The sequence below is a fragment of the Taurulus bubalis genome (assembly GCF_910589615.1).
Source record: "Taurulus bubalis genome assembly, chromosome: 4".
In the NCBI taxonomy this organism is placed as follows: Eukaryota; Metazoa; Chordata; class Actinopteri; order Perciformes; family Cottidae; genus Taurulus; species Taurulus bubalis.
Genome location: NC_136592.1, coordinates 28,626,349 through 28,641,419, shown reverse-complemented (window position 1 = coordinate 28,641,419; position 15,071 = coordinate 28,626,349). Strand labels below are relative to the sequence as shown.

The 15,071-nt window shown below is 45.8% G+C and overlaps 1 protein-coding gene across 1 annotated transcript; it reads right to left on the bottom strand.

The window, feature by feature from the left end:
• Positions 1-7,816: 7,816 nt before the first annotated feature.
• Positions 7,817-14,049, bottom strand: LOC306735349 (trace amine-associated receptor 1-like; the record flags this gene model as incomplete). Its single annotated transcript, XM_079216809.1, has 3 exons — positions 7,817-8,077; positions 13,247-13,541; positions 13,796-14,049. The coding sequence occupies 3 exons, from the start codon at positions 14,047-14,049 to the stop codon at positions 7,817-7,819; spliced, it is 810 nt and encodes a 269-aa protein (XP_079072935.1).
• Between the last annotated feature and the right edge of the window lie 1,022 nt (positions 14,050-15,071).

The following is a 15,071-nucleotide window of genomic DNA, read 5'->3' as shown; positions in this document are numbered from 1 at the left end:
AATAAGCTTAAGATGTTTGCACATGCATTCAAATGGTGGCTTGTAGTGTTTTCTTTTGAACAAACAATATTATTGTTTATCTAAAATGCAAGTTTGTAAATCCTGACAACTTCTGAAATCAGGAGAGAACCAAAAATAGTGATTGCCTTCAGGTCTTATGCATTAAGCCACCAGACACAGAAACAGCGTCTTTCCACTGGCCGTCACTCTGATGAACAATTAATCAGACTCCTTCACCTGCACTACTTGCACTACTGTTGTCTTTAATTGTCTTTTTTATATTTATCTTGTTTTTTGCATATTGTGTTTGTATATCAGTAGGAAGAGCTACGTGAAACCGGAGTCAAATTCCATGTACAGTGCATCCGGAAAGTATTCACAGCGCTTCACCTTTACCACATCGTGTTATGTTACTTATGTACATGTTATATTTTCGTTCTTTATTTTTTAATAGATTTGCAAAACTTCCCCAAATGTTTTCCACTTTGTCATTATGGGGTGTTGTGTGTAGAATGTTGCCGAAAAAAATGAATTTAATCCATTTTGGAATAAGGCTGTAACAAAATGTGGAAAAATTGAAGCGCTGTGAATACTTTCCGGATGCACTGTATGTGTAAACACCCATGGCCAATAAAGCTGATTCTGATTCTAAGAATAAAGACTAGCATCCTGATTATGTGATTATGTTATCTCTCTGTCACAGAAACACACAGATGCATTGACACTGTCTCTCTTCTCTGTCACATTCTTATCTGCACATCTCTTCATTCTAAGTGCAGTATTGCTTATGTTTCCTCTCCTTAGCTAAAATAACGAACCTTAACAACCCTCTTTCTCCACAAATATCAGTCACATTTGCAAATAATTTTGCGTGGTTCTCACCGAAAAGCTATTTATGTATTTTATTTCCTTTGTTACACAATAAACCCTATAGCTCAAAGCTCATCAACGCTGTTCTTACACAGAAATATATACGCAGGTCCAAAAACTGAGTTTAGAATAAGGCTTTGGGGGCATGCCTTTAAAAAATATATATATTTCCATGACTTAAATATGTACATTGAAGATGTATAAAGAGTAAATCATTGTGTAACAAAACGATTTAAAACCATGTCAGTGGGCATTAGTTTAAATTATTTGTCATGCTGTCATACATGAGAACCAATGTAAATGTTGCAATTAATGATTCAATCTTTAATCTGAAAATACTCTGTACAATGTGTGTCCCTTTCTCTGTCACTTGGCTCTCTTGCCAACTTGAATAAAACATTTTTACTAATATTGTATACTCCTTATTTATTTCATCTTTGTGCTTGAGTTTGACTGAATTATAGACATATATCTCAAACACAAATACACAAGCAAAGTGTGTGTTTTCAAAAACATATTCATGTAATAATAATAATAATAATAATAATAATAATAATATGTTATTGTGGTGGAAATGAATGTATAGTTTCCTTGTGAGAAATCAACAGCACTTTAAGCACGTTAGTCTTTTAATACGATATTACAGGATAAGATATAGAAAGATTATAACGAGTTTACAAGTCATCAAACATGAGCCATAGTAGAGACAGAAGTCATGGTACATTCAGCTGATGTAGCCGTAATCGATCATATTTGACTTGTCCATTGTTTACATTCTTTTACACAAGTCAGAGACACAGGTGTCCAGTAAACACATCTGACAAAAAGCATAGTTCCTAAGCTATATAATTACTCAGAGTGCATCGGATTCATTTTCCCCCGACAGTTATTACACTATAATTATGCTCTGTGTTTGTTTAATTGAGCCTATCATTTCCACTGTATAACCCAAATAACATACTGTATATATGTCAGTAGCAATCACAGGGTTTATCCTAAAAAAAACATCTCACGACTTTTGCTGATCGATTTAATACGAGATGGAAAGATAAGATATAAGAAAATATATTAATTTATTAGTCCCGCAGTGGGTACATTTACAGGATTAAAGCAACAAACAGGATAAAGTGCACACAACAGACATATACAAAATAAAAAGTGATATAAATGATGAACATTAAAAACAGTAATAAAAACAGTAAATAATCTACAATAACTGAATATTATGTATACGGACAGAATAAATATAACTATTTTGCACAGTGTATTTATATATGTTTTTGTGGTCTACTAGGAGCTCCGCTGGTTGTGCAGCCTGGCAGAAACCGGAAGGAAGGACTTGTGGTACCTCTCCTTCACACAGGTAATGAATCATCCGGTGGCTGAAGGAGCTGTGCAGAGCTGCCAGAGTGTCCTGCATGGAATGGGAGGTGTTGTCCATCAGAGATGATAGCTTAGCCATCATCCTCCTGTCTCCCACCACCTCCACCGTATCCAGTGGACACCCCAGCACACTGCTGGCCTTCTTTACTAGTTCGTTCAGTCTCTTCCTGTCAGCTGTCGAGATAACGCCGCTCCAGTAGACCACTACGTAAAAGATGGGTGACGCCACCACCGAGTGAAAGAAGGTCCTCAGGTGTGCTCCCTGCACTCCAAGAGACCTCAGTCTCCTCAGCAGATAGAGTCTGCTCTGTCCCTTTTTGTAAAGTGCGTGAGTGTGATCGGTCCAATCCAGAACATCTATGTCCTCAAGATCATCCTGGCCCTGTTTTAGCATCCCTGTACAGGTTACTACTAGGTTTTAGAATACATTTTAAGATGAAACTTTTTAAGCAATTACCGGTTCAGGTCCCAGTTACATTGCTGAACTGCTGCCCTCTTTGAGCAGAGCTCAGCCTGAGATCCTCAGGCAAGGCTCTGCTGGTTGTACCTTATGCTGCGTTCACACCAAACGGTAAACCAAGTTTATTCGCTCGACAATAAAAGGGTGTCAAAGGGGGCGTGGCTCATCTCCGTTGCTTCTCTCTGTGAAAAGAGCTTTCATTTCCGCTCGTTCTGCTTTATACTTGTTGTGGAAGTCGCAAACAAGCCGCACACAACTCGGTAAATTTCACCGACTCCTCCAGGAACTGCGTCTGGCTTATCTCCGTAAAACGGATACCGTTTCCGCCATCCACCATGGAAATAACCACTAGTTCTGTTAGGAACCGGACCACGGTGGCTGGACTCACAAGCAGACAAGACAGTTTGATTCGAAAAAGCAAGTCTGTACTTAGTATGCACACAGAACGTCAAAAGACAAACTCGCACAGGACAGGGAGTTGACACAGACTAAATACACAGGGGAACGAGACACAGGTAGAACCAATGAGGGCGGGGCTTGCAATCACACAGGAGGGCGGCACACAAGGAGGGAGGAGTCTGGAACGAGAGACAATGTGAGTGACAGACAACACAACATACACAGACAGTGAACACAGAGCTACCCAGAAGATCTGGGCATGACAAGTTCTGCTTTATACTTGTTGTGTAAATTCCACATACGTCGGAACATCACACTTTTGCAGTCACTATCCCTCAGCTCTGGAAGTCCCTACCTGAAGATCTGAGACTTTTAAAATCCGTAGCATGTTTTAACCCTCTGGACCCTAAGGTCATTTTCTCAATTTTACACCATTTCTTAAATTCACCTTTTAAAGGCACTTGCATATAAGATACATACCCATGTTTTACATACAAAATTGCAGAACAATCTCTGCTCTCTATATAATGAGCAGTGGCGGGCCATGACTTATGCACCTACGCTTGCGCTGTTGATCGCGGTGCACCGGCGGCGGCGCACACCGCCGCTCTCAGCCAGCCACCCTGCTTTGCTCCGCCGGCACCCACCGACGATGCCCCCACCTAGTTCCCCATTAGTTCAATAAATTGTGTCTCAGGGGCAGAAAATGGGAAGAAAAAAAGAGAAATCAACAATCTTAAAAATGTTTGGTGCACAATAAGGGTTGTTTTTTGTCTCTGAGCAGTGAGTCTTTTTTCAGCTCCCTTATCGATTTATCATCTGCCCATAAAAGGGTTCTCTTTTTAAATTAGCACCAGCTGTGCATGCCCTAATTACACCCATTAAACTAATTACATACCTGAAAAATAGTCAACAAACAAGACAATCGAGTGCAGTTCCCGGCTTCCCCAAAAGCAGCGACTGGGAACAGTGTGCCCATAATTCCTTTCACCACACGGATGCTGTCCTTGGCCGGAGAAAGAGCAGCATCCCGCAGGCAAAGACATGTTCCCCTGCTCAGAGGAGATAACCACACCCGGCCTCCAGTCCTCCTCTCCCCCACCTCCTCCACCAACCTGCCTGCACAGCATCTATCCTCCTGGCCGTCAACGTTTTTCTCTCTTACGACTGTCCATCGCAGCACATCGAGGTGGGGATGGGAAACAGGTCTAGCAGCGAGCGCTCTCCCAACACCTCCACGCCGTGAGCTAACTTAGCTCGGGAGCTAGTAGTGCGAGCTAAGTTAGCTCTATGGAGGTGGGAGCCAGCGGAGAGCCAAGCGGGGGGAAAACAAACAGAAAAAGAGGAGATTACATCGTGGAGGAGGGTCATATTAGCAAGGACCCAGAGAAGGTTAAAGCGGTCTCCGAGAGGCCGGTTTCCCATAACCGGAAAAAGCTCCAGCAGTTCCTCGGTTTTGCAAATTTCTACCGTCGGTTCATTTGGAACTTCAGCCAGACGGCATCACCCCTAACCAGACTTATTTCCTCAAAGGTGAACTTTGCCTGATACCCCAACTATGATGTGGGCAACCGGGAGCTAATGGTCATCAAGCTGGCTCTGGAGGGAGGAGTGGAGACGTTGGTTGGAGGGGTGAGTCCACCCATTCATCGTATGGACCGAACACCGAAATCTTGAGTACATCCATTCCGCCTGGTGACTCAACTCCCTGTTTTTTGCCCATTTCAATTTCTCTATCACTTACCGCCCGACGCCCTCTCTCGTCAGTTTTCCTCGGACAAGGTAGACCTAGTCCCTGACACGATTGTTCCATCCTCCTGTGTCCTAGGAGTCCTCACCTGGGAGATTGAGTCTGCAGTACAGGAGGCTCAGCAGACCAAGCCAGATCCTGGAGGTGGTCCTCCTGGGCGACCTATTTGTCCCCCTTTCCGTCCGTTCCCGTGTTCTGCAATGGGCTCACGACTCCTGACTCTCAGGCCACCCAGGAATAAGACGCACTATTAACTGGCTCCGGTGCTCCTTCTGGTGGCCCTCTCTGGACAATGACACCCGAGCTTACGTTCTAGCCTGTACCACTTGTGCGCGTAACAAGGCCTCGCAGAGAGAGATCGGTCTATTATGGCCTCTGCCTATCCCCCACAGACCTTGGTCACATATGGCCTTGGACTTTGCCACTAGATTCCCTCCCTCCGAGAACAATACGGTCATCCTGCCTATCGTGGACCGTTTTTCGAAAGCGGCTTACTTCATTCCCCTTCCGAAGCTCCCATCTGCCCGCGAGACCGCAGACTTGTTGGTCCAGCATGTTTTTAGGCTCCACAGCATTCCGACATTGTTTCCCGATTGGGGTCCCCAGTTTACCTCTCAAGTATGGAAGGCATTCTGCCGCAGCCTCGGCGGCACCACTATCATCTCCTCTGGCTTTCATCCTCAAACCAATGGGCAAACCGAGAGGCTTAACCAGGAGCTAGAAGCCATGCGCCGTTGTTTAAGGGCGGCCAATCCATCCTCCTGGAGTCGTCACCTGGCCTGCATTGAGTATGTACACAACAGCCATACCTCCACGGCAACGGGCCTCTCTGCCTCCGAGGCCTCCATTGGCTACCAACCTCCCCTTCTACCTAGCCAAGAGGTCGAGATTTCTGTCCCATCTATCCAGAGCTACCATCGACGATGCGGGAAAGTCTGGAAACAGACTTGTGCCGCTCTACTTCGGTCTGACCACCGTCGCACACCTGCCCCAACCTATCTCCCCGGCCAACAAGTCTGGCTTTCCACCAAGGACATAGATTTACACACTGAATCCAAGAAACTCTCCCCCAGATACATTGGCCCGTTCCCCATAGTTTCCGTTATCAACCCCATCTCGGTGAAGCTCAAGCTCTCGCAATTTTTGAAGATCCACCCTGTTTTTCATGTATCCCTTCTCAAAGCTGTACACTCCAGTCCGTTGAACGCTGTGGCCGAACCCCCTCCACCTGGTCCGGTATACACAGTTGACCGTCTTCTGGATATTCGCTCACGAGGGAGAAGCTACCAAGACCTCGTTGATTGGGAGGGGTATGGTCCGGAGGAACGGTGATGGGTTCCGCGTTCCAGGATTATGGATACAGGCTCCCATTGAGGATGGGGGAGGCAGGGAGGGGGTGGGGGGGTTACTGTGAGGATTATTGCCTAACCCTGTACTGTTTGCTGTGAGTTCCTCTCTCGGTTCCTCTCTCTTCACACTTAATAAAATCAAACTGCACCCCTTCTATGCAATTATTCACAGCCTCACAAAATACCGCATAGTGTCCTCCTTTTTGGTGTTATGGATATGGTCACTCTTCTTTGAATGGCTTTAGAGAAGGACCGGGTGGGCGACGTCAGCAAAAGCAGCCGCATACCTTTAAAAATAACCGGCAGAAGTCATTGTTCCTGATACCGGACCCAACTTGATTTATTAGTGTTACAAATAAATCAAATAAATCTCACCGAGCAGTCAGATAGAAGAGACCTACAAGTTTGTTTTTAAGGCATCAGGTTTTAAGAAGATTAATCAACATCGATCCAGAAGAAATAAATCAGCCACAACAACAGTTATAAATGTTCTCTTCTTGGTTAATAAGCTTGACTATTATGGGCTTCATTAATTTGGGTTCATATACTTTATAAATGATATATTCCTCATTTGTAAATTAAGTAATATAATAATATAATTAATAATTAATAGTAATATATATTGCAACCCAATTATTAAGGACTTATAGATGATGTACTAATGGTTAACATGTGCTTTATAAATGTGTTTTAATACTGCAATTCAAGATGAATTCAGGTAGTTACTAGTCGTTAGATAAGTATTTTGTGTGACCTCATCTAAAATGAGAACTAGCTATGCTTTCCAACGCATTTATACATTACATTGAAAGGCCAGCAGTGCCTCAAAGCTAACAAAAGTCTCAGTTATCTTCTCAACAGAAAAGAGAAACACAAAGTGATAAAGAACATTAATATGATGCCCGTCAGTGGCACGAGTGTTGAGTGTGTTTTATAGTCTGTACGTACACATTATTGATTATTGATCTAGGCTGCCAGTATGCTGAATCACAGTCTATGGAAATGGACTAATGGATTAATTACACTTAATTAATATGTGAATAAAATACAACAGCACATCCTAAAACATGTTGAAAGCTTAATGATTTATAACAGTTTTGCAACTTTGAAAAAAATCTTAATATTTTTCTTCACAGTAAACATCTGTATATGATTAAATCAAGCTTGTCTCATCAGCAAAAAAAATTCAAATCGATCTGTCATACCAAGAAAAAACTGTATTGGGAGGTAAGGAATAACTAGAAGGCATGCATAATAACAGTGATTTGAGTGCACTCCCTTTAACTTGAAGACAGTGCTTCAATGTATTTCAAAATAACAATAGAACAACATAGTAACAACACAGCATTTAATTGACTTAATTTAAATGTGTAACATGCCAACTGCAGAATTCTTTTTTTTTCAGTACTTTCACATTTTAACTATATTTTGCACAGCCGTTACACCTTTCAAGTTTACTTCAGTGACTGAGTAACAACACCAAATACATTTCCATCTTCACAATAAGTTGATGTTACTCATCAGTCTGACCCTACAATATATTAACATCACAAGAGCCGGGCTGCAGTATCTTGAGGGTGATATGAGTTTTATAGATTTTCTATATCAAGGGTAAAAGAAGGCATAGATCACTGGGTTAAGACACAAGTTGAAATACAGCAGCCAGACTACAAAGGGTGAGGATGAACTACTGTCTTCAATAACTCCACCTGTAAGGGATGGAGAGTAATAGGGACAGAAACATATCAGAAACACAACCACAACAACACCAAGAGTTCTGGCTGCTTTCATCTCAGATTTCTTAGCAGTTACACCCACTGTACGCTGCTGTGAGAGCGTTGCAATGTGGGTCCGCATGGCTTGAGCCTGAGACACAGCCACCACAAAGATTCTCAAATATAGAACTATGATGAGAGTAATGGGCAGAGGTGACAAGTTAAGTAGTGACAAGTTAACCTTACTTAAGTAGAAATTGTGGGTATCTATACTTTACTGGAGTATTTATTTTTCAGACGACTTTTTACTTCTACTCCTTACATTTTCACGCAAATATCTGTACTTTCTACTCCCTACATTTTAAAAATAGCCTCGTTACTATTTCATTTTGATTTGTTTTCACTTGTTTTCACACGGCTTGTCATCGTTCAAAAACACACACACAAAAAACCTCTCCGCCCCGTTGCCCACGGATACGTGCGCGCGCACACAGGTGAGCGCTGAGCACATACACCAGCGGACAGAGAGCGTCGAAAAATATGTCGCGTGAAAAGTAGACCGCTATATCTGCGTTTTAAACGCTCCCAGGGTGAAGATGCAACAGCAGCTCTCATGTGAGGAGCAGCGGAGTTCTCCTCGCACCGGAGCAGCTCTCCTGCTCCAAGTGAAACGAGCCACGGTGCTCGTGTCTTCTACCAACATGAGCTGTTGGCTTCACATATTACAAAAGTACAAAGTACACGGATATAAAACTAAGTCATTAATAAATACATGGACAAATGCCTGTACTTTCGGGTAAATGGTTGCGGTACGCCGTTAACAGGTTACGCATCTTACAGCTTACGCATGCGCGATTTGACGCGACGCCGTGAGCTCCGTGAGCTCGTCTTTTCCTGCTGTTGCGTTTCTTAAAATAAAAAAACAGATCTAAGCTCAATATTGAGCATGAATTGAGAGAGGCCGTATCAAATCTACAACCCCGTTTATAACATATGTGTCGAGGAAAGCAGGTCACTGCAGCCACTAATACTGATACAACGTGATGGTTCACATATCTGCACTCATTCTGTTTTGTTTGGCAAAAAAAATTAAAAGCTTATTATTTTCCACAATGAGCTATTTAGTAGTAACTAAATATGAGTAATTTTTTGCACAGATAGAACTTACACAAAACATTGTCTGATGGGGCAATCTGATTTACTTGAAAGTGATTGCAATTTTCTTTATTCTCCATCCATCCATTATCAGCCGCTTATCCGGGGTCGGGTCGCGGTGGCAGCAGGTTCAGCAGGCCGACCCAGGCTTCCCTCTCACCCGCAACACTTTCCAGCTCATTCTGGGGGATCCCGAGGCGTTCCAAGGCCAGCCGGGAGATATAATCCCTCCAGCGTGTCCTCGGTCTTCCCCGGGGCCTCCTACCAGTTGGACGTGCCTGGAAAACCTCTAATGGGAGGCGTCCAGGAGGCATCCTGACTAGATGCCCGAACCACCTCAGCTGACTCCTTTCGACACGAAGGAGCAGCGACTCGACTCCAAGCTCCCTCCTGATGTCCGAGCTCCTTACCCTATCTCTAAGGGTGAGCCCGGCCACCCTGCGGAGGAAGCTCATTTCGGCCGCTTGTATTCGAGATCTCGTTCTTTCGGTCACGACCCAGAGTTCGTGACCATAGGTGAGGGTTGGAACATAGACCGACCAGTAAATGGAGAGCTTTGCCTTCCGGCTCAGCTCCCTCTTCACCAGGACGGACCGGTACAGCGCCTGTTTTATTGCTGCAGCCGCACCGATCCGTCTGTCGATCTCCCGCTCCACCTTACCCTCACTCGTGAACAAGACCCCGAGATACTTGAACTCCCTCGCTTGGGGTAGGCAGTTTGTCCCCACCTGGAGGGAGCAATCCACCGGTTTCCGGCAGAGCACCATGGCCTCAGATTTGGAGGCGCTAACTCTCATCCCTGCCGCTTCACACTCGGCTGCAAAACGCCCCAGTGAATGCTGGAGGTCACAATCCGAGGAGGCAAACAGGACCACATCATCCGCGAACAGCAGAGAGGCGATCCCGAGACTCCCGAACCGGATCCTCTCCGCCCCCTGGCTGCGCCTAGATATCCTGTCCATAAAAGTCACGAACAGGACCGGTGATAAAGGGCAGCCCTGGCGGAGGCCAACACCCACCGGGAACGTGTCTGACTTACTACCGAGGATACGAACACAGCTCCTACTGCAGGCGTACAAAGACCGGATAGCCCGTGCCAACGGGTCCGGCACCCCATACTCCCGCAGCACCCCCCACAAAAACCCCCGAGGGACCCGGTCGAAAGCCTTCTCCAAGTCCACAAAGCACATGTAGACTGGTTGGGCAAACTCCCAGGACCCCTCCAGTAGTCTTGCAAGGGTAAAGAGCTGGTCCACTGTTCCACGACCGGGACGGAATCCGCACTGCTCGTCTTGAATCTGAGGTTCGACAAGCGGTCGGAGCCTCCCTTCCAGCACCCTGGCATAAGCTTTTCCCGGGAGGCTGAGCAGTGTGATGCCACGATAGTTTGAGCACACTCTCCGGTCCCCCTTCTTGTAGATGGGAACCACCACCCCGGTCTGCCAGTCCATGGGCACTGTTCCCGACCCCCATGCGACACTGAAAAGGCGAGTCAACCAAGACAGCCCAACAATGTCCAGCGCTTTGGGCATCTCAGGGCGGATCTCATCCACCCCTGGCGCCTTGCCACCAAGGAGCTTTTTGACTACCTTAGCGACCTCTGCCAGGGATATGGGAGAAACCACCCCAAAGTCTTCCGGCGCTGCCCCCTCTCCGGGGGACATGTTAGCCGGGTTTAGGAGTTCCTCAAAGTGCTCTTTCCACCGCCCGACGATGTCCCCAGTCCGGGTCAGCAGTTCCCCCCCCCCTGCTGAGAACAGCCTGGGGTAGGCCCTGCTTTCCCTTCCTGAGCCGTCGGATGGTTTGCCAGAACTTCCTTGAGGCCAACCGAAAGTCCTTCTCCATGGCCTCCCCGAACTCCTCCCATGCCCGAGTTTTAGCATCCGCGACCATCGCAGCTGCAGCCCTTCTGGCCTGCCGGTACCCGTCAGCTGCTTCAGGAGACCCCTGGGCCAGCCAGGCCCGAAAGGCCTCCTTCTTCAGTTTGACGGCTTCCCTCACCCCCGGTGTCCACCACCGGGTTCTCGGGTTGCCGCCACGACAGGCACCGATGACCTTCTGGCCACAGCTCCGAGCAGCCGCGTCCACAATAGAGGCTTTGAACATGGTCCACTCGGGTTCCATGTCCCCAGCCTCCCTCGGGATTTGTGAGAAGTTCTTCCGGATGTGGGAGTTGAAGACCTCCCGGACAGGGTCCTCGGCCAGACGTTCCCAGTTCACCCTCACTACACGTTTGGGCTTGCAAGGTCTTTCTAGCCGACTCCCCCGCCATCTGATCCAACTCACCACCAGGTGGTGATCAGTTGACAGCTCTGCTCCTCTCTTCACCCGAGTGTCCAAGACATACGGCCGCAGATCAGATGATACGACTACAAAGTCGATCATTGATCTCCGGCCTAAGGTGTTCTGGTACCAGGTACACTTATGAGCCACCTTATGCTCGAACATGGTGTTCGTTATGGACAAACTGTGGCTAGCACAGAAGTCCAACAACAAAACACCATTCGGGTTCAGATCGGGCAAGCCGTTCCTCCCAATCACGCCCCGCCAGGTTTCTCTGTCATTGCCCACGTGAGCGTTGAAGTCTCCCAGGAGAACTATGGAGTCGGCAGGCGGCGCCCTTTCCAGGACCCCTCCCACCGACTCCAAGAAGGCCGGATACTCCGAACTGCTGTTCGGTGCATAAGCACAAACAACAGTCAGAGCTTTACTCCCTGCAACCCGTAGGCGCAGGGAGGCGACCCTCTCGTTCTCCGGGGAAAACTCCAACATAGCGGCGCTCAGCCGGGGGCTCGTGAGTATCCCCACTCCCGCCCGGCGCCTCTCACCCTGGGCAACTCCAGAAAAGGACAAAGTCCAACCCTTCTCCAGGAGCTTGGTTCCAGAGCCCATGCTGTGCGTGGAGGTGAGCCCAACTAAATCTAGCTGGTACCGCTCCACCTCCTGCACCAGCTCCGGCTCTTTCCCCGCTAGCGAGGTGACGTTCCACGTCCCTAGAGCTAGTCTATGCTGCCGGCGATCGGCTCGCCCAGGTCTCCTGCCTGGCCCGCCGCCCGGTCTGCATAGCACCCGACCCCGATAATTCTCCCCGCGGGTGGTGGGTCCACGGGGTGACTGCTGCTCCATGTTGTTTCTTCGGGCTGAGCCCGACCGGGCCCCATGGGCGAAAGCCCGGCCACCAGACGCTCGCCGACGAGCTCCCCTCCTGGGTCTGGCTCCGGGAGGGTGCCCCGGTTTCCCTTGTCCGGGCGAGGTAACTTTAGTCCGTGGGCTGCAATTCATCAGGGTTTTTTGAATCGCTCTCAGTCTGGGCTCTCCCCCGAGACCTGTTTGCCTTGGGAGACCCTACCAGGGGCTGACGCCCCGGACAACATAGCTCCCAGGATCACTGAGCCACTCAAACTCCTCCACCACGTTAAGGTGGCGATTCATTGGAGGAGTTTTCTTTATTCTGTTATTTATAAAAGCACAGATGAGTCACACAATTATGTTATTTACAGTAAAAGTTTGAGAACCACAGCTTTAAGTGTTTGTGTCGGAGTCGCCGGCACCGCTTATTTTGCACTATTACAATACTTATAGGCAACTAGTTATCATGTCTTCCGCTCCATGAAACGCATGTTAATGCTCAGTAGTACACATATATATTTGCATTGTAATAAAATGTGATCATTTTAAATGGGCATATATGCAGCTGAAACGGGTAGCCTAGTGCATCCCACGTTTTTCAACATAACATTTTAAAACAATATAGTCAAACATTACATTTTAAAACATCATAGCCTTTATAAAAATGATTGTTTAGGGGGAGGTGGGGTAGTGCACTATAGGCCCCTGAGACGTGGCTTAAGAGTTTGTCCTTAATGGAAAAAAAACATTCCCCTTACATTACTTTTACTTTTAAGTAGTTTTTAAACCAGTACTTTTACACTTTTAAAAAAAAAGTGTTAAAAAGTTAAAAAGCTTGAGTTCATACTTCAACTTTTACAGAAGTATTTTTAAACCCTAGTATCTATACTTCTACTTGAGTAATGAATGTGAATACTTTTGACACCTATGGTAATGGGGCCGATAAAGGTAAAGACACTACACATTCTCCGTAGCAGGAATAATGTGAATCAGGCTTTATCAGAAAGTCCATCAAAATGAGACCATTGTAGAGAACAGAGTAAATCCAACACAAACAAACACAGATCTTCGTTCTGTCCATAGTAACTCTGGTGTTATAGTGTAGAGGGTCACAAATAGCCAAATAACGATCAATTGATATGAGCACCATATTTCCAACCGAAGAAGAAGTAATTATAAAATCGATAACATAATACAGAGCACACATGAGGTCACCCAGGAACCAGCAAGCCTGTGTAAAAAGGATATCAACCGGCATCAGCAGGAGGCCCACGAGGAAATCTGAGACAGCCAGAGAGAGGATGAGGAGGTTGGTGGGGCTGTGCAGCTGCCTGGAGAGGAAGAAAAACATCACTTTTGAGATTGTTTACAATGGTAGAGAGTAAGAATATAATTATTCATGAGATTATTATTAATGTTAACTTGTTAGTAACATCAATGAATGTATTTTGGAGTCCAACATTACATTTGAATGCATAGCATTTTAACGTTAGGATTTTTAAAACAAAGATTTATATTATTAACTAGAACATTCACATTTAATTGTCAAAACATGTATTAATTCATGCTGAGGGTTAATCTCTGCCTGAAGTGTGAGATAGAGATGATGACCAGCAGGTTGAGAGCCGCAGTGAGCAGAGAGATGAAAGACAGCAGAGCGTTAACAAGCGTGCCGTCGAAGTGAGGCGGCACTGGTTTCCTGCAGGAATTGTTGAGGAGTAGTGGAAAGCAGAGTTCAGCTACTTTTGGTGTCTCCATGTTCAGAGAGTGGTGGTGGGAATCTGCTAAATTCTGGGAGCTTTTTGACTGTAGCTCTCTGATAAACAGAAGCTCTCCCATGACAGCATTTTCTTATCTCCAACAGAGACTAAAACCCCTTTCCTCTACTTTGCTGTGTCCAGTAATCTTCATCTCAGTCCTCATCACTTCCCTCCATCTCTTACTTGACATATTCTTTCCCTCATTGTTCTTTACGTCATCAACTGAATAACAACTTCTAGCTATCTTGACTATGGTTACCACTTAATCCTCACTGGTAGAGATTTGTTGTACATTCTAATCTAGACAACTGATTCAGCTAGATATAGTTTGGTGGGTTCAGCTCTAAGCACAGTCATGGCTGTATGCAGATTCTTACTGTAGAAATAGAGAGGTCCAAAACATGGACTTTATTAGTGGCCTTTGGGGGTATGGTATCCTGAAAACTAGTTGATTTTCCTGTTTGAAGATAGTTGGCTCACAATAGGTTCAAACCATGTTTTTGGGTATTAGTAGAAATGATCTTTCAAGCAGTAATACATAGGGATCAGATACAATGTTGCAATGAATGATCCACATCATAATCTTAAAATACAGAAAAGGCCACAATGAACACCAAGTCCACATTGACTTATTTTACAATACTTTTCCTGAGTCCCTTATGACCTAATGCCGAACCGAGCACTTTTGTTGCTTAAACTTGACCAAATTATTTAGTTGTGCAATTAAACCAAAAAACTATGTAACCCAACATTTAAAAGTTATTTTGAAAAGAGCCTGTATGCATATGACAAGCAGAAACTGTACTGTAGACATGGAAATCGAGTTTGAAAAAACCCTATGCAGGAAACTGGCACTGTCCTTGACACATCAAAAACTGACACTAGAAAGGTACCTTGTCAAAGAGCGTCATTGTAACGCCCAGACATTCTGGCTAGTTTTTGTTGTCCACAGTCCTAGTTTGTAGCACCACTGACCGAGCATCGGTATCTGAAGAGTTGGGGTCGAGAATGTGTTGGAGGGAGAGTAGGACACTAGTCTAAAAGAAGAGCTAATTGGCAGATTAACAAGAGGGGAAGCAGGACATCCAGCTGGATACTGGG